General features: G+C 49.8%; 1 protein-coding gene across 1 annotated transcript; it reads left to right on the forward strand.

Annotated features, from left to right (window-relative positions):
• The first annotated feature begins 10,834 nt into the window (after positions 1-10,834).
• CNGA2 (cyclic nucleotide gated channel subunit alpha 2) lies at positions 10,835-16,493 on the forward strand. Its single transcript, XM_004390043.1, has 6 exons — positions 10,835-10,949; positions 11,164-11,256; positions 11,867-12,037; positions 13,009-13,116; positions 14,431-14,537; positions 14,843-16,493. The coding sequence occupies exons 1-6, from the start codon at positions 10,840-10,842 to the stop codon at positions 16,297-16,299; spliced, it is 2,046 nt and encodes a 681-aa protein (XP_004390100.1). The 5' UTR covers positions 10,835-10,839; the 3' UTR covers positions 16,300-16,493.
• The last annotated feature ends 3,743 nt before the right edge of the window (positions 16,494-20,236 follow it).

Consider the following 20,236-nt stretch of genomic DNA (forward strand, 5'->3'; position numbering starts at 1 on the left):
ACCTCCACCGTGGGATGGCCCTGCAGACAGATGCACAGAGGGCACGGGAGAGTGAGAGGCACAGAGCTCAGAGGACAGTGAGATGGTGAGAAGTTCTGAGTGCCCGAGGGCAGAGTTTGGGATATATTATGTAGATGACTGACCCCTCTCTACCTCCAGCTCCGGGCTGCCTGCCCTCAACTTCTGCAGCTTTCCGTCTCCATAGCTGGAAGCTCAGGCCCGGGGCATGAGGGGTCGTAGCAGCTTCAGCTCACACTTAGAAGTTGGCCCCAAGTACTTGCTGTTCCTGGTGTGCATCTGACCTCAACACTCCTTTTGGCGCTCCTGCCCGACTTTCTAGCTGTACTCACCTTCCAGGCTGGCTCTGTGGCTGCGTGTGCTTAGGTGTGAAACTGTGCGATGGGAATTGTAATAGTACCAGCCTACGAAGGTTGCGGTGAGGAATAGATGAGCTACCTTGCCTTATAGGCTCAGTACATGGTTGCTGCTCAATGAACAAGAACCTACTCCTGCACCCCCAGGTTCTAGCTGCTTATCAGGGAAGCCTGGCCTCCTGGCCTTCCCTGGTGCTGTCTACTGCCTGCCCACCCACTCTACTTGCCTGCCTGCCCACTCAACTGCCCTGCCACCCATGGCGTGTATGACCATCTACTTGGCACCATTCTCTGCCTGCTGCCCAGGACTTTTTCCACTGCAATGGCCAACACTGAGCACTGGGGAACAAGTTTCTGGCTGACTCTTACAGTCTGCCTTTCTAGGCTATCAGCCATGGAAGACACGCCACTTCCCAATCACAGTGGAAAAACTTTGGCTTGACCTGGTACTAGCATGAACTTGAAACCAAGATCGGCAGGACTGTAAAAGACATTGGGACCTCTGGTCACCTGGAGGGTTCCATGAGCCCTCTGGGAAGGCTCACTTGGAGCTAGTCTCCCCTACTCACTGCTTCAGGCTCAATAGTTCCCTTTTCTGAGTTCTGCTTCGGAGCTTCCTCAGAACTTCGCCTAGGTCTGGCCTTTATGTCTTCTTGCTTTTCCTTTCCATCGTCCCTCCCTCCCTCTCCTTCCCTCCTCCACCAATATTTATGAAGTGTTTCCTAGGGACCAACCCCAGTGCTATATGAGGATGCAGTGCAAAACAACACAGACTGTCTTAGTCATCTAGTGCTGCTGTAACAGAAATACCACAAGTGAATAGCTTCAATAAAGAGAAATTTATTCTCTCACAGTCTGGTAGGTTACAAGTCCAAATTCAGGGTGTCAGCTCCAAGGGAAGGCTTTTTCTCTCTGTCAGTTCTAGGGGAAGGTCCTTCTTATCAATCTTCCCCTGGACTAGGAGCTTCTCCGTGCAGGAACCCTGGGTCGAAAGGACACGCTCTGCTCCAGGTGCTTCTTTCTTGGTGGCATGAGTTCCCCAACTCTCTGCTCACTCCCCTTTCCTTTTATCTCTTGTAAGATAAAAGGTTGTGCAGGCCACACCCCAGGGAAACTCCCTTTACACTGGATCAGGGATATGACCTGAGCAAGGGTGTTACAATCCCACCCTAATCCTCTTTAACATAGAATTACAATCACAAAATGGAGGACAACCACACAACATACTGGGAATCATGGCCCAGCCAAATTGATACACACATTTTTGGGGGGACATAATTCAATCCATGACATTCCACCCTTTGGCCCCCCAAAAAATCACATCCTTGCAACATGGAAAACATATTCACCCCATCATATCATAGCAAAAGTCTTAACTCCAAGTCCAAAATCCAAAAATTCCTCTTCATCTGTGAAATCTAGAATACAAGTTATTTGCTTCCAAAGGTACAATGGCAGAACAGGCACAAGCTAGACATTTCCATTACAAATGGGAGAAACTGGAGGAGAAGAAGGGATAACAGGAGCCAAGCAAGTCAGCAGAACACATTACATTAGCCCTCAAGGCTTTGAAAATAATCCTCTGTTCTGTGAGACAATTTACACAATGGCCCTGCCCTCCAGACTCTAGGTATTGGCCACACTCTCCAGATTCTGAGTGGAGGCCCTTCGGCCCTGGGCTTCAGCTCCGCCTCCCGGGCCCACTGGGACAGCAACTCTGCTCCCTCAGCTTTAGGTGCACCACGCTCCTAGTCCATCTGAGTGGTGACTTCACCCTTAGAAATACCAGAGGCCATGGCTCCACCCTTTGAAACCCCAGCAGTCAAGGCCATACCTTTTGAGACTGAGGCAGCTTGGCTTCCTGTGTTTCTTGTCTCTTCAGCTTCTGCTTCCTGGTTTCTTGGCCTCTCGGCTTCTCAGGCCTCACACCCCCATCTGCCCTGCTGGGGCAAGTGTTCCAAAGCTCTGTAGCTTCACTGATAAGTGCCCGGAGGCACCCCACTTCACCAGGAAGCCTCCTGCACGCAGGCACTCAGCTCTGTCACTCCGTGGGTCAGCTCCAGCGCTGTGGTGCTGGTCTCCTGGTTCTGCTGCTGCTGGTTCTCTGTTGCTGCTGCTTCTCTGCTGCTTCCGGTTCTCTGCCACTGCCGCTTCTCTGCTGCTGTTGGTCCTCTGCCTCTGCCACTCCTCTATCCATTCACAGTTTCAAAACTGTTTCCACGTTTTAGGTATCTGTTAGAGCAGCACCTCACTCTCTTGGTACCAAATTCTGTCTTAATTATCTAGCGCTGCTATGACAGAAATGCCACAAGTGGATAGCTTCAATAAAAAGGAATTTATTCTCTCACAGTCTTGTAGGTTACAAGTCCAAATTCAGGGCGTCAGCTCCAGGGGAAGGCTTTCTATCTCTGTCAGCTCTGGAGGAAGGTCTTTCTCATCAGTCTTCCCCTGGACTAGGAGCATCTTCATGCAGGAACCCTGGGTCAAAAGGACACGCTCTGCTCCCAGTGCTTCTTTCTTGGTGGTATGACATCCCCAACTCTCTGCTTGCTTCCCTTTCCCTTTATTTCTTGTAAGATAAAAGGTGGTGAAGGCCACTCCCCAGGAAAACTCCCTTTACATTGGGTCAGGGATGTGACCTGAGCAAGGGTGTTACAATCCCACCCTAATCCTTTTTAACATAAAATTACAATCACAAAATGGAGGACAACCACACAGTATACTGGGAATCATGGCCCAGCCAAATTGACACACACTTTTTTGGGCGGACATAATTCAATCCATGACACAGACACTGATGCTTGCCTTCAGGCAGTGCACACTCTAGTGCAAGGGAGTGCTGGCAAGAAGGGTGGCATAGTCTGGAAACAGACTTTACCCCAGAACCGTGGGAGTTAGGCAGGAGGCTGTGGACAGGGAGAATGAGCCTGGGCATGCTCTTTTGAGTACCAAGCCTCCCTGAAGGCCAGCAGCTGAGGGCCTAAAGGCCCTGTTAATCACATATGAACGTCTGTCAAAGGGCCAGTGGTGGTGATGAATTCAGGGTGATTTGGGACAAGACAAGCTGCAACTGTACCAGGGCAGTAAGAGAGTAATGTCAAGTTGGAAGTTGGAAGGAAAGTCTGAAACTCAGCAGAGCTGTCTTAATGTCAGTTTCACCTTTGTTATTGGACCTTTGATGTCCTCCTTATTGTGTTACTCTGTACATAACGTGTCTAATTTCTCTGGCTACTTTTAATATTTTCTCATTATCACTGAATATGAACAAATTGATTATCATGTGCCTTGGTGTAATTTTCTTCATGTTTCTTGTGCTTGGGTTTCATTGATCAGTGGTTTATAGTTTTCATGAAGTTTTGAAAAAATTTGACCATTATTTCTTCTAATTTATTTTCTGCTCCTCCCTCCTTTGAGGACTCCAGTTACACCTATATTAGGCCACTTGAAGTTGTCCCACAGCTCACTGATGCTTTGCTTTTTTTTCCTTCTGATTATCTTCTCTCTGTGTGCTTTATTTTGAAGAGTTTTATTGCTTTGTCTTCAAGTTCATTAATCTCTTCTTCCACAATATCTGATCTGCTGTTAATTCAATCCAGTGCATTTTTTATATCACAAATTATAATTGTCATCTTTAGAAGTTTGATTTGGGTCTTTTTATATCATCCGTAACTCTTCTTACCTTTTTTTTTAAACGTATGGAATATAGTTATAGTAACACTTTCAATTTCCTTGTCTGCTAATTCTGACAATTGCTTCAGTTTGAGCTTGATTTCGATTGATAGATATTTTTCTCCTTATAAAAAAAAAGAAAGGAAAACCCAAATCTGTTGCTGTTTAGTTGATTCCAACTCATAACAACCCTATAGGATAGAGTAGAACTTCCGCATAGGGTTTCCAAGGCTGTAAATCTTTAAGGAAGCAAACTGCCCCCTCAGAGCAGCTCGTGGGTTCAAACTGCCACCTTTTGGTTAGCAGCCAAGTGCTTAACCACTGTGCCACCAGGACTCCTTTCTCCTTATTATGCATCATATTTTCCTACTTCTTTTCATGCCTGTTAATTTTTGACTGGATGCTGCATATTATGAATTTTGTCTTGTTGTATGCTGGGTATTTTTGTATTCCTAGAAATATTCTTGAGCCTTGTTCTGGGATGCAGTTAACTTACTTGAAAACAGTTGATCTTTTTGGGTCTTGCTTTCAAGATTTGTTGGGAGGGGAACCAGAGCAGTGCTCAGTCTAGGACTTATTATTCTCTGCTTCTAAGGAAAATTCCTCTACACAATACTCCATGAATCATGAGGTTTTCCAGTCTGGCTGATGGCATTGGACACTATTCCCAGCACTGTGTGAACTTGGGACTATAACCTCTAATTTTGGAGGGCGGTTCTTTTCCTAGCAATGGATAGCTTCCTCATAGATGTGTGCCAATAAGTACTCAGTTGAATGTTTGAAAGGGACCCTCTGTGGATCTCCAGAGTTCTCTCTCTGAAGCTCTCTCCTCTCCAGTGCTATGTACTGCAAACTCAAGCTGCTCTGGTCCCCCTGGATTCTCAGCTCTGTCTCCTCAACTCAGGGACTCTGCCATGCTCTGCCTGGGTTCCTCCCCCACCCTGTCCCGTGCCATGGCCTGGAAACCCTTGCAAGGCAATAAGCTGGCACAGTATTAGGGCTCACCTAATTTGTTCTCTGTCCTTCAGGGATCACTGTCCTTTGTGCCTAATGTCTAGTGTCTTGAATTTTTTTTAATACATTTTATCTAAGTTTGGTTGTTTCAACCCAGAGGGTATGTCCAGTCCTTTTGACTCCACCTTAGCCAGAAGCAGAAAGGTCTTTTATTCCTTTTAAATTAACTAATTGATATAGCAGCCACCTAAGTAAGTAATGGAAGTAGAAAGAGAAGGCATAATAAACTGGGAAAAATGCAGAGATTATTCATTGACTCAAAACTTATTTATTGAGCACCTACTGGGTGGCAGGCACTGAGAAGAGATAGTGGCTTGGATAGTAAAAGGTGGTAATGATGGAGATAGTGAGGAGTGATTGGATACAGAGTAAGTTTTGAAAGTACAGCCCACATGACTTTCATAAGTAGAGTGCATGGGATATAAAAGAGAGAGACAGGAGTCCAGGATGACCCTAAAGTTTTGACCTGAGTAACCGAGAAAATGGCATTGCCATTAAATGAGATTCAGTCAAGTATGGGAGAATAAGGTTTGGAGGGGAAGATTGGGGGCTCAGTTTTGGACCTACTGATACTGAGATGCCTATTGAGATCCAATCGATAATGTCAGGAAGGCAAACTGGAGTTTAGGTGGGGGAGGTCCAGGCTGAAGATATGTATTTGGGAGTCATCAGCATACAGATGTATTTAAAACCATAAGACTGGATGAGGAAATGATGAAGAGAGAAGAGACAAAAGATCCATCCAAGGACTGAATCCCAGGTCACTCCAACCTTTAGAGTTGAGCAAGAGGAGGAGGCTTCTTCAAAGGATACTAATAAGAAGGGGCCAGAGAGGTAGGAGGAGAACCAAGAGAGTGGAAACCAAGTGTTTCAAGAACCCATTGCTGTGGAGTCGATTCTGACTCATAGTGACCCTATAGGACAGAGTAGAACTGTCCCATAGGGTTTCCAAGGAGCAGCTGGTTAGCAGTCCAACACTTAACCACTGCACCAGAAAGAGGGAGCAAATAAGCTATGTCAAATGCTGCTCAGAAACAGAGTAGAATAGTGGACAGAGTAATGACTCTCAGGATTAACTGTGTTCCTGGCTGTCTCCTCTCTTAACTTGGGAGCGATACTGAGGTCAGGAACCCTGCCAGACTCATCTCTCTAATTTCAGCACCCAGCACAGGACCTGGCATGCAGTAGGTGCTTTGGGAATGTTCACGGAATAAATGAATAAAAGAGCACTGGGCAGTAGTGAGCATTTGCATGAGCCACCAACCGGTAGTTCTGGCTTCTAGTTTTGGCTGTATGACTAAATTGTCCCTTCCTTCTCTGGTCTTAACATCTCTATCCACACTCTGAGGGAATATACTCAAAGTGCTTTCAACTAGGATTCAGGAGACCCTTTGGCCCAGCTGGTTTTCTGTAAAGTCTTGGGCTGGTTGCTCAACTTGAATGCAAGTGAATGAGGAGAGAAGAGGTCCAGAGCACACCATGATTGGAGCTGGGCTTTTTATAGAATCATTATGCCTCAAGCTTGGTTTCAAAGTCGTCTTCTTCGAATACCCCACTATCCATCTAGAATCCCCTGCCTGTCTCTCTTCTCTCTAGCAACTACCTGGCCGGCAGTCTTTCTCACCAAGCCTGGTCCTCTTCCCCCACTTGTTCTGTTTCCCTCACCCATTCTGGCAGCAGCTGTTGCAAACTTTCAGGCCTCCTCAAAAGTCTACACCTACCACTGTGTGGTGCCTCTAAAGATGAACCCCCTCCCACTTCACTGAGAAGGCTGGGGTTTTCCAAGAGTGAGCCCCTTCAACTATCTCTCACTACACCTCCATCTAAAACATGTCTCTTGCCTCCCTCCCTCCCGGACTGCTCCCGAATAACCCATCCCCCTATGTTCTAGAGGAGTCTCCTCTCACTTCCTCAGGTACCTGGACCCACCCATTATCCTATCTCTCATGGGCTCCAGTCTCCACTGGAGTTAGTCACTAGGGCAGATATCTTCATTAGCTACTGAATCTCTCCTTGAAACCCTTTAACTTGCTTTATTATCTAATTTATGTAAAATAATAACAACAGTAACACAAAGAACGTTTCTCAACCCCATGTCCTCCCCTAGTTCCCACTTTATCTCTCTCTTTTCTGTCACAGTCAAGCTTTTAGAAAGAGTTAGCTACATTCTCTATCTCTTGTTCCTCACCTCCTGTTACTCACTCCCAGACCCTGTGAAACTTGCATCTTTTACCACCACTCGTTGGGACTGCTCTCAGTAATGTCACCAGCAACGTCCCCATTGTTCAATCCAGTGGCCCTATTCCAGCTCTCATCTCTGGGGGAAGAAGGCTCAGGCTCCGCAGGCAGCCCTTGTTTTCCTGTTGTTGGGGGAGAGGCATTGGCCCTGAAGACACCTCCCTTGCTGAAACTCTCCCTTTCCTGGGAACTCTCTCCTCATGTTCCTCATACTACTTGGCCTGCCCTCCTCATCTCCTCCACTTGGTCAGCCCTTTGAGCTATCTGTCAAGGTTGCAGATCCTCAGCCTCCTTCTCTTCTCTAATGACACAGGGGATTAGGGCCCATCCATCCTGAGACATTTAACTCCCACTTAAACCCTTATGGTGTCCATATCCCACCTCCAGTCCAGACCCCAGTGAGTGGTGGGCCAGTCAGAGTCTGCTGCAGCAGGCCTGGAGAGTGGGTGGTGGGGGGAGACTTGAGACCAGGCCGGGACACTGGGGACGGAGGGCAGTGGGTAGCCAGATCTTTGATACTTTGCTGGGGGGACAGTTGACTGAGGACAGAGACTGGGTGGATGTGAGTGTTGAAGGAAACCAGGAGTTAAGGATAACACCCAGGATTCTGTCTTGGGTGACTGGGTAGGGGGCAGGGTCCTTTATGAATGGTAAATTGGAGGAGAAGCCTATTTGTGGGCAAAGATGTTAAGTCCCATTTTTGCTATGTCAGGTTTGTGGTGCCTGTGGGCCAACCAGAAGATGTCCAGCAGGCAGTTGGAAATATGGATGAGGAGCTTGGGAGAGAGAGACCTGGGCTGGAAAACTTGCTTTGGGACATGATGGTGACTAGAGCCTTGAAACTAGATGAGGTTTCTTGGATTGAGTGTGCAGAAGAGGACCATCTACCTAGTTGCCTGCTGAGGCGGGGGAGAGCCCTAGTTCCCAGGCAACCAGCCTGAGAGGGAAGTTCTGATGAAGGGGAATGTGTGTGGCAGAGCTGCTGCTGGACCAGGTTAATGGAAGGGCTTGTTCCCTGGCAGAGAAGGAGCAGGGATCATGGGAGAGGAATTTGTCCTGGGGCCAGAACGTATGGCGTGCCCCCAGAGCTGTCCCTCTTATGGGCTCAGGACCATGGCTATTGGGGCTAATCAGTGAGGGGAGCCAGGGCTCTGGGTTGTCACCTGCACAGGTTCTCTATCAACAGAAGGTTGTCACAAGTCCTCTGCTTGGTATTTGAGACCTTCTGTAGGCTGGTCCTGGCCTCCTCTGCCCTATTCCTTTAAGCTCAGCTCACTCTCCACTCTGAATCTAGCTGCCCCACACCAGTGTCCCCAGCATCCCCTCAACGGACTTGCCCTTCACTGCCCTCAGCTACCTCTGCATTCATTCACTTAAAAGTGATCTATTAAGGCTCACTCTGGGCCTGGGACTGGGTTACAATCCCTCTTCATCTTCAAGCTTTGGCTTCAATGCCACCTGTTCCAGGAGGCCATCCTTGAAAACTTGCTCAGTGTGAGTGGCCCTGGCTTTGTTTTCATCAACTAGAACTTTCTGTCTCCATGACTTGTTGCCCCCAGGGTCCAAGCAGGGGATTGGGGATGCTGGTTCCTCTCCCTCAGGTGCCCTTATTAGCATCCTGATGCCACAGTCCCACAGAGAGCACCAGGCGAGCAGCTCTGCGGTTGCTTGTTGTTACCACTCACCACAGCACTTGACGTGCCTGCCATCACCATGGTGACAGTTTCAGAAGCTGGAACAAGCTGAGGAGGGGGGTCCAGGAACAGCCTGGGGGCTGTGAGTCCAGCAGTAGCAGGGTCAGGAAATCTGGGGGGTGGGGACGTGCTGACCATGTCTTTCTTCTGATAGCCCCAGCAGGAAGGAGCTTCTCTGAGTGTCTCAGTCATCCTGACCCTGTGTCAAGAGACACTGGAGCACAGTCTTCTGTTTCTCTTCTGTTTTTTTCCAGGCTGCTCCTTCTCAGTCTGATTTTTGGGGCACCTCTTCTTTTGCTCAACTCTTAAATGTTCAGGTTCTCTAGTGCTCTGTCCTGGACCTTCACTTTGTCCTCAATTCTTGCGTGATCTCACACACGTACTCTCTCCCACTCCCCACCACCCAACCCATCTCCAAGTCCCACCCATTCTCCCTCCTAAAGAGTTCTGCAGTCTGCCCACTGTCCTTTTGCCCCATTGGCACCGTCTTCTCCAGTGATGATGCAGATCTCCTCCACCAGCCTGCCGCCTAACCACCCTGCCTCCGCCCTTGCTCCCCCTCTAATCTAGCCTCCATCCAGCAACCACAAGGATCTTTCTAAAATATAATACTGGCCCTGGCACTCTCTTGCTCAGCCTTTCAGAGGCTCTCTGTAGCCCTTGTGAGAGACTACTAACTCTGGATCACTGTCTACAGGGCCTATGTGAGCCAGCCACCTCCATGCTCTCTTCCGAACCTCACTCCCTGCTCCATCCACAAGCCCCTTCTTGTTCCTCAGTGTGTGAGTTCCCTAGGGCTTCCATATCAAAATACCACAAGGTGGGTGGCTTTAAAGGACAGAAATTTATTCTCTCACAGTTCTGGAGGCTGGGAGTTCAAGATCAGAGTGTCAGTGGGGCCGTGTTCTCTCTCTGCATCTGCTCTGGGGGAAGATCCTTCCTTGTTTTTTTTTTTTTTTTTTTTTTTCAGTTTCTGGTAGCCCTAGGCGTTTCTTGGTGTTCCTTGGCATATAGATACATCTTCACAGGGCATCTGTCCTCCTCCTGTATGTTTCCATGTCTATTGTTCTCTTTTATAAAGCACCACTCAGAAGGGATTAGGATTAGGACCCACCCTACTCCAAAATGACCTCTTTAACAACTGATAACGTCTTCAAACATCTATTTCCAAACAAAGTAACATTCATAGGTACAGGGGTTAGGACTTTAACATATCTTTTTGGGGTACACAATTCAACCATAACACTCAGCATGATGGGCATTATTGAGGCGGTGCTGGAGAGTGTGATTGGAGCTGGTTGAAGAATCTGGTGAGAGAGGGGACTCCTACCTGAGGAGGTTATCTGCGTGGAGGTGCAGTTCCTTTGGGCCAGGGAGGAACATGTACTCCTGTGAAGCACAAGCTTGGGGGTAGTGGACAGTTGGAAGGTGCACAGCAACCTAAGCATGTGCCAGACATCTGCAAAGCAGGGGCACCAGAGATGGGTTCAACTATTTTTTGGTTGTTTTAGATTTGATAGTTGATATTTCAAAATACTCACAGGGGTGGGGGGGTAAAGGAAAAGAACCTGGGTTGGACCACTTAACACATGTTACAGTTCACCATTGTGGTAATTTTCAATTACCTATCAGAGTTGGGGCAGGGGGAGTATCATCATCTTCTTAATGCTTTGAGCCTGGCACTCAGGCAATGCTGATTTCTGCCATGGCAGTACGTGCGGGAGTTTGGCCCTGGCTCTGCTCAATCCCTGCTCACCTGAGCACTGTGGGTGTCTATGTCCTCTGTGGCCTTCTTCTTGGCCCTCTCCCTGGCAGGTGAGTGTCCTGGCTCCTGGGGCCGTACTTGGAGGATGACAGAAAAATCCAATGGCGTGAAGAGCTCCCCAGCCAATAACCACAACCACCATGCACCCCCTACCATCAAGGCCAATGGCAAAGATGACCGCCGGACCAGCAACAGGTTAGTCTGCGGTGGTTGGTAGTTTCAGAGATTGCCCAGAGGCTGCTACTCCCTTCCAGCTCTGCCTCATTGTCACAGAGCAAACTATCTTTGGCTCAAGGATACCTTCTAAGGGGACCAGGGCTTTCTTGGCATGTCCCAGGAGGAGGGAGTGCTGATAGCAGACAAAGTATGCCCACAGAACCCTTGGTCAACTCTGCTTTTTCCTCTGCAGGCCACAGTCTGCAGCTGACGATGACACCTCCTCAGAACTGCAGAGGCTGGCGGAGATGGATGCCCCTCAGCAGGGAAGGGGTGGCTTCCGCAGGTGGGTTCCACCACTGTCCTGCTGCCACCTGCTCCCACCAATAGGGCCCATCTGGGTGACTCCCATGACCCTCCTCCTCTTGGTCTCTCTAAGCCTTTCTGCCAGGGCCTCTGGGGACCACTGTCAGTGCTGTCCTGGCCAACTACCCATGCTCCTGGGAGGCAAGCACTGAGTGGGCCAGTGCAGGCTTCCCTTCAGACTTGCCTGTCTCAGCGTCAGGAGGAGGAATTCATCTCAGCCGAGGGGCCTAGGTAGAGGGCTCTGCGATCTCCATCCCAGAGAGCCGTAGGCTTCTTAGGAACATCAGGAAGTTTAGGGAAACGCTTAAGCCAACCTTCATCTTGCCCTGGAGACCTCCTGTTTGTTCTTCACAATCAAGTGAGATGGCACCTCCTACAGGAAGCCTTCCCAGGATACCTCCCCCTTCTGGCTGAGCCCCAGCCCCTGCCGTCAGTGCTTGTCTCCATCCCAGCTCTTAGCACTGGGGAAATCATGGCCTGCTTACAAGCTCCCTTGCCAATCTTCCATCTCCCTCACAGTGAGCTCTCAGAGGCAGATCCTCTCTGAACAGTGCAGTTCTGCTCATGTTCCCCCTCTCTCTCACCTTTAGGATCGTCCGCCTGGTGGGGGTCATTCGAGAGTGGGCCAACAAGAATTTCCGTGAGGAGGAAGCTAGACCCGACTCATTCCTCGAGCGTTTCCGTGGACCTGAGCTCCAGGCTGTGACTACACAGCAAGGCGATGGCAAAGGCGACAAGGACGGCGAGGGCCAGGGCACCAAGTATAGCTGTCCAGCCTGTTGGGCTCAAAGGGCTCCCAAGCATGCAATCAGAGGGCTGGGTGGGCACTCTAATGCCATCCCCAGCCACATGTTGGGAAGGATACGCCAAGCCTTGCCATGGCAGGGATAGAGGTGGCCAGGGGAGACCTGCTATGTTTTTAAATCCAGAACATTTCCATTGTACCTGCCCACAGCCTCCCCAACAGCCAGTGGCCCACTTGCCATGGGTGCCTCTGGTGGCTTTTCTCACCCCAGGTGCCCCTTGTCAGATCTCCTCTGGCTGCTCATGTATTGAGCAGTGAGGGCACCTAAATGAGGGCTGGGCTGGGGCAGGCAGGGGCCTGGCCAAGGGCGTGCCAGCCCCAGGCCCTGTTTCAGTGGTCAGTAAGTGCAGAGGAGGTGCTATTAGGGAGTACTGTTGAGGTTATGCCCCTCCCAGTCCCAATGTAGGTGACGAGTGGGATATTTGAAGAGGCCATGTTGGGGGCTGCAGGGAAGGCCTGGAACTATTGAGTGGGGGGGCAGAGAAGATGGAACTGGGGGGACTGTTCTTTGAGGAAAGAATAGGCAACCGCAGATGTCTGGCCAGTGGAGGAAAGGACTCTTGCCAAGGCAGGACGCAGCATATGGGAAAATGCTTTGGGGGATGGAGGCCAGCGACCAAACAGGAACAGCGGGTGAGCAGGAAGCACGTGAGCTCTTTGCCTGGTGCTTCTCCTCTTTACTTTGGAACCCTGCCACACCCTCTGGACAAGGGGCCCCTGGAGGGCATGGGAGGCAGAGGGTCTGTTGGGGTCAAGATGGGAAGAGGCATGCCTTTCACACAAGTAAGCTCTACTCAGATGCCCAGTACTCCTCATCCTGCACATCCCCTTAGCAGTGCTTTCTCAGAGACCCTGGGATCTGGGAATAGGGATGCTGCCACAATGGGGGGCTTGATCCCCAAGCCTGGCCTCTGTCTCTCTCCTCAGGAAGAAATTTGAATTATTTGTCTTGGACCCGGCTGGGGAGTGGTACTACCGCTGGCTCTTCGTCATTGCCGTGCCTGTCCTCTACAACTGGTACCTACTGGTGGCCAGGTAAGCAGAGGCCCAGGACGGGGTGCCCAAAGCAGCTGAGCCCACAGGCCTTAGGCTCGAAAGCACCAGGTGTCAGTCGTGGACACAGAACTCACTCCAACTCAGCCTTCCTCCTGGATTCCCTACCTGCCAAAGCACCTCATCTGCCCTGTCACCCTCAATCTTCCCTCTCTATCTAACATGCCACCAAGCCTTCATGTCAGATGTTGTCCAAGTGCCTGTAATCTGCTTCTACCTCCCCATCCACACCAACACTGTCCTAGGTGAAGCCACCCGCATCTCTCTGGGACAACTACAACAGCCCTCCATCCATTCTTTGCGGCACTCTTGCCTCTTCAGTGCATTCTCCACTCTTGCAACTAGCATAGTTGATAGAAACAGGGATCTGATGATGTGATTTCCCCCCTGAAACCCTTCAATGGCTCCTCATTGCCCACAGGATAAAGTTCAAGTCTTAAGCATGACCTTTAAGGCCCTCTGGACCTGGGCACTGCCTTCTCTCTAGCTCCCCCTTCTGGAATACCTTAGTCCCAGCACTCACTTCTCTTGGATCATAACATGCCGTTTCCTCTAGAGAAGACTCCCTTTACCCATTTTCAACCTATGAAGATTCTTCTCCTCCTTGCAGGCCCAGTTCAAAAGCCACTCTGTACAAGTAGCTTTCCCAGCCCCCACCTCAGTCATTCATTCAGCACCTACTGGGTGCTAGGCTCTGTGCTCAGTGCTGGGGATAATGTAGACAAGGCAGACATGGTCTCTGTTTTCCTGGAGCTCTCAGGCTAGTAGAGGACACTGACTGGAAACATGAAATGGAACAAATGACCAAGATGATTCCAGAGACTAGTGGCAGGCAGCTACTGGAGAAAGGAAAAGCAGGGTAGACCTCTTGGAGAAGGTAATATCTCACCTGAGACCTAAATGGTAAGAGAGCCAGCTACTTAGATTCCTGAAGGTAGTGGAAGGAAGCATTCCAGGCAGAAGGAACAGCAAGTACAGAGACCCAGCTTTGGAACGGCCTAGTGTGGTTGGAGGATTGTGAGTGAGGCATCAAAGACTGGGCCAGGGGAGGGGGCTGGGGTTTCATTCCAAATGTGACCAACTAGTCAAAGTTTAACCACTCCTTCTTTTGACCAGTCATGATATCTATGTAATGACAAGGGTTGGGGTAGAAGTTTGTAAGTGTCTCTCTAGAACTGGGCTGAAAGTGACTCACCAGTGATCATCTCAAGCCCTGCACACAGTGGACACTCAGCTTCGGACCTCCAGGGGCCTTGGCTGGCTCAGAGGGTGAAGTCCAGCCCTATCTTCCTGCAGAGCCTGCTTCAGTGACCTACAGAAAGGCTACTACCTGGTGTGGCTGGTGCTGGACTACTTCTCAGATATGGTCTACATTGCGGACATCTTCATCCGACTGCGCACAGGTGAGTGAGCAAGCAACTGGGAAGCCCAGGCTGGACACACAAGTCCAAACTCCTGATTCCAATTTTCAAGAAGCCCTCTGGACATATGTTGGATTCAACCATCTGGCTGAAACTTGAGTTGGTACCTACTCTTCTTTGAACCTCATGCTTCGTGAGGTTGGGACCTTGGGTTGGTTTCTAGGACCCTTCCAGCCAGACCTGCTATATATACCCCTCTCTGGGAAGGAGAGTTGATAACATAGTTTGTCCCTTGCTTAACTTTGGTCTAGCGGAAGGGACAGGCTCAAGGCTTTCATCTCCACTAGGTTTCCTGGAGCAAGGGCTGCTGGTCAAAGATCCCAAGAAGTTGCGGGACAACTACATTCACACCTTGCAGTTCAAGCTGGATGTCGCTTCCATTATCCCCACAGACCTGATCTATTTTGCCGTGGGCATCCACAACCCTCAGCTACGCTTCAACCGCCTACTGCACTTTGCTCGCATGTTTGAGTTCTTTGACCGTACTGAGACACGCACCAGCTACCCCAATATCTTCCGCATCAGCAACCTAGTCCTTTACATTTTGGTCATCATCCACTGGAATGCCTGCATCTATTATGCCATCTCCAAGTCCATTGGCTTTGGAGTTGACACCTGGGTTTACCCCAACATCACTGATCCTGAGTATGGCTACCTGGCTAGGGAATACATCTACTGCCTTTACTGGTCCACACTGACCCTCACTACTATTGGGGAGACACCACCCCCTGTAAAGGATGAGGAGTACCTATTTGTCATCTTTGACTTCCTGATCGGTGTCCTCATCTTTGCCACCATTGTGGGAAATGTGGGCTCCATGATCTCCAACATGAATGCCACCCGAGCTGAGTTTCAAGCCAAGATTGATGCTGTCAAACACTACATGCAGTTCCACAAGGTCAGCAAGGAGATGGAAGCCAAGGTCATCAAGTGGTTTGACTACCTGTGGACTAATAAGAAGACCGTGGATGAGCGAGAAGTTCTCAAGAACCTGCCAGCCAAACTCAGGGCTGAGATAGCTATCAATGTCCACCTGTCCACACTCAAGAAAGTGCGCATCTTCCATGATTGTGAGGCTGGGCTGCTGGTGGAATTGGTACTGAAGCTCCGTCCTCAGGTCTTCAGCCCTGGAGATTACATTTGCCGTAAGGGGGACATTGGCAAGGAAATGTATATAATCAAGGAGGGCAAGTTGGCAGTTGTGGCTGATGATGGCGTGACTCAGTATGCCCTGCTCTCAGCTGGGAGCTGCTTTGGAGAGATCAGTATCCTTAACATTAAGGGCAGCAAAATGGGCAATCGACGCACTGCCAATATCCGCAGCCTTGGTTACTCAGATCTCTTCTGCTTGTCCAAGGATGATCTTATGGAAGCTGTGACTGAGTACCCTGATGCCAAGAAGGTCTTGGAGGAGAGGGGTCGGGAGATCCTGATGAAGGAGGGGCTGCTGGATGAGAATGAGGTGGCGGCCAGTATGGAGGTAGATGTACAGGAAAAGTTAGAGCAGCTGGAAACCAACATGGAGACCTTGTACACTCGCTTTGCCCGCTTGCTAGCCGAGTACACAGGGGCCCAGCAGAAGCTCAAGCAGCGGATCACAGTTTTGGAAACCAAGATGAAGCAGAACAATGAGGATGATTACCTGTCAGATGGGATAAACAGCCCAGAGCCAGCTGCTGTAGAGAATCCAGAATGTCTGGGACCCAGCTGCGTCTCCAGACTTAGTCTTGACCCCAGAAGCTAGAAGAGCTGTGTAAGTCTCCATATTTATCTGCATTAACCTCATGTCCCCCTGAAACCTCTCTGAAGCTTCTCTGATCCAGGTTCGTGGCCCAAACATCCAGGACTCCACCTCCAAATTCCAAATAACAGCAAGCTTGTGGACAGACCAGACTGTGCTGGCTGGACTTCCAGGAGCTTCAGCTTTCTCAAGTCTGAATTGTCTTCAGTGGATGTGTCTTAGAACTGGGAGCCTGGGCAATAATCTTCTCTGAAGAAGCCCATCTGCAGGACGGTGTGCAACCTGCTACAATACTCTCCTCTTTCCAGGCTCCTTTGCACCCAGCCACTCCCCAACTTGGTTCTGATCCCTGCTTTTTCTAACATATGTCCCAAATATCTTCATCTCCTTGTACACGTATGTAGTTCAAGCATTGGCTGCAGACCTTTAGCACAGGTATCCAGAGTCTGCCTCCCAAGGAGGGTGCTCACCCCAGGCTGCCCCTCCCTGTTGATTGGTCTGTATGTCTGCTAGCCAGGAGTGAGTCTCTGCAGTTATCTCTGGACTCGGGAGATGATGATTCTCGCAACTTCTGGTCCATTCCAGGCCAGGGAATTAGAAGAAACGCAGCTGGCAATTGTCCAGCAGGCAGTGCTACCTGGAGAAGAGGGTGGCCAGGAGCTCTGGCTGTCACCCCTTTGTGGCCACTGGGGGACAATTCAAGTTAATACCTGCATTAGAAACACTTATAAGTTAATAAATTCCTTTGAACTATTTGTGGTTATTCCTCAGCCATGCTATTCACATTCTTTCCTTCCCTCTTTCTCTCCTTCTCTTTTCTCCATACTTCTCTCCTCCCCTCCAGAACTTTTCCTACCTGGAATACATTCTGCCACCTTCTCCTGCCTGCATAACCCCTAATGGTCCTTCAGGACTCAGCTAAGGATGACTTTCCCCATTAACTGCACTCCCTCCTCCACTAGGCAGCCAATCAACTCCTCTCTAAGCCCTCACAGCACCTGTGAGCCTTTCTCTCCTGGATCTTATTACATTGTGTGGTTGGATTTTGATGGACCTGTTTCCCCTCCAGACTGTGATCTCTTTGGAGGCAAAGCCAAGACAGTCTCCTTCACTGCCCTGTCTGCAACCTCAGTGACATCCCTGGCACAGAGAAGGCATTCAGAGAAGTTTTATTCACTGGGGGACTAAAGGAATAAATAAGTGAATGAACAAAACAGGCCCAAACTCCTATATTTCCACCTGTCAGAAGCTGTAGCTGGACAGAAACACTGAGTGTGCCTGGGGAGTTGGGAAGATCTCCTGGAGGAGTAGATATTTGAGCTGGGTATTACAGGATGATTAGGAACCCAAAGAACAGGTTCTAATCAGTAGGCGGGAAGATCTAGGTACATACTCAGGTGCCTTGATGCACACCATTCATTTTTATGGGGATTCTTCTTCTACCCAGATTTCTTTTCAATGCAGCATAATACCTTGGTCTCTGCCCCAGCCTACAGTAAGAAATCTCAAACAGGGGAAGACTCACCTGAAGAGCTCTGTAACATTACCCATTCCAGGCCCTGGTCCCTGAGAGTAGCAGCAATAAGGAGAAAGCATTCATGATGGGGCAGTATTTTTTGTACATCCTCTGTTTGGGTGTTGGGCACAAGAAAATGCTCTGAACCCCTTCACTACAAGAAAGGATGAGCTGGCAGTAGGTGTCCTTGGAGACCCAGCTAGCTGCTTGCCAAGATGCTTGTTGCTAAGGTTGCACTAAGGAGTTCAGTTTTCACCATATGTTTGGAACCTGGACAAGCTGTTAGTTTTGTAGGCTTAGGATGGCACTGGGCCCAGAGGCAGGGGGATGACTGCATTGAAGTTTTTTGCCCTGGTTTCAGCAAGAAATCTACAGGGTTTCTCCGTGGAGACTGATTCACCCTTGGCTCAGTCCCAACATCATAGGGTGGACATTGGGCCTTGGATCTGGTTTACCCAAGGGCAAAGCAGGTGGCCCCTCTGGGTCATGTGGGGAATCCACTGGCTGGAGACACAGATTTCCAGCACTCAGCTTCCACCCTCTCCCTAGTTTCCCTTTACCCAGATATCCTTGACTCTGGCCATCCATGGCTTTTTGCAGTGCCTCAAATGCCCATGCCCTCTTAAGCTCCTGGGACTTTTTGTATGTTCTTCCCCTTGCCTGGATCACCCTTCCCCCTTTTCTGCCTCCTCTTCCTCTGAGACTCAGTTCACAGGCCCGCTCTTCTGAGCCCACTGCAGCCTTCTATGTGAGAGCCCCTGCATACTGTACTGCAAGTGTCTCTTTATCTCATCTAAGTGTAGTTTGCTCATCTGGAAAAGGATGAAGGAATGACAGAGGGAATATCCGCGTGTGTGTGTGTGTCTGCGCACGCGTGTGCTCAAGCACGTGTGCATGCCTGTGTGGTCTCCAGTGTGGATACAGTGGGAGCACATGTGAGTACATGTGAGCACATGGATGTCAGCCTGGGGAGATGGTGTCTGTCTCTGACACCCCCCCCCCGTTTGCCCCCTTCTGGGTTGCCCTCTCCTTGGGAGCGTGACTCTCCAAGGCTGCTGGCAGCCACTGCCCCCACCTCTCACATAACTGGTCATAAGAACTCAAGTACATTTTCCATTATGTGTTGTATTTATTCAGCACACTCTGATGCTCCCTGCTCTTAATTCAACATGTTTAAATTGAAATGTTTTTTATTTTCCTCTGAAAAGACCCACCTGAGGTAGATTGCCTTGTTCGTATATGGCCATGGATTTGTTTTTCAATTCATTAGTGAACTTCTATAGAAAACAAAACGCCCTGCTCCCGCCCACCGCTCACCCTCTCAATTTGGTCAGACCCTTGATGGGCTTTGCCTGGCTCACCACAACCACCCCCACCTCGGCCCAGCCTGAGTCCTAGCCTCAGCAGTATCTCTATGCTCCTCAGTCTGAAGCTTAAAGTTAGCCTGACTACTTGTCCCCTCCTTTGGGGGTGGGGGTGGGGGTGGGGCAAGGCAGAAGGTGTCCCTCTTCTGTTTTGCCTGGGAGCAGGAGCCCTGAAGCCCCCAGTGCACAGAGACAGGGAACCCAACCACCAGAGGGCGCATGGACCTAAGGAAAGGTGGTGGGCTGTGCTGTGTGGACCCTCCCTCACCAAGCAAAGGGCCTAGCAGGGCCCACTAAGGCGGCAATAAGTGGCTGCCCCCAAGGCTGCGCTGAGCTGTTGGAGTGGGCCCCCATCAATGCCCCACAGGGTGCTTTCTAATGTCCTCAGAGGTTCTTGGGTGTTGAGGCCAAAGCCCCAGTTCAAGTCTGGATGCTAGGTGCACAGACTCTGCTGGAGGTTGAGGAAGGAGGAAATGGAAGGGAAATTGGGAGCTATCGTTGTTCTTATTTATTTTAATGTGTATTCAGAAAAAGTAATAGCCCACCAAACCCTTGATGTTATGGATATTAGTGCTTAACATCAAGCTTAAGTGAGTGGCACACAAAGGAAGTGCACAGATGATAGTGTATCTCCTAATGCCTACTTGGTATCTCAAAAATTCACACCTATCCTAACCCATCTCTTGATCCCTGTCCCCCCAGCCTTCTCCCCCACATCTTCCCCATCTCAGTGACAGCAGCTCCTCCCTTCCAGTTGCTCAGATCAAACCCCTTGAGGTCATCTTGACTTCTGTTTCCTTCACTCACTACATCCAATCACCAAGAAGTACTCTCTCATCTCCACTGTCCCCACCCTGGTCCAGGCCACCACCAGCTCTCTCCTGGATGGCTGCAATGGTTACTCTGCTCCCACCCTTGCCTATGAAGTCTATTTTACCCCCAGCCACCAGTTTTTCGAAAAATGAAAATCATATCGCAGCACCCTCCTACTTCAAACCCTCCAGTGGTTTTCCATTATTCTTCAACCAAAATCCAAACTCGTGACCATGGTCTCCATGCC

The sequence above is a fragment of the Trichechus manatus genome, unplaced genomic scaffold (genome assembly GCF_000243295.1).
Source record: "Trichechus manatus latirostris isolate Lorelei unplaced genomic scaffold, TriManLat1.0 scaffold00279, whole genome shotgun sequence".
NCBI classification, from domain to species: domain Eukaryota; kingdom Metazoa; phylum Chordata; class Mammalia; order Sirenia; family Trichechidae; genus Trichechus; species Trichechus manatus.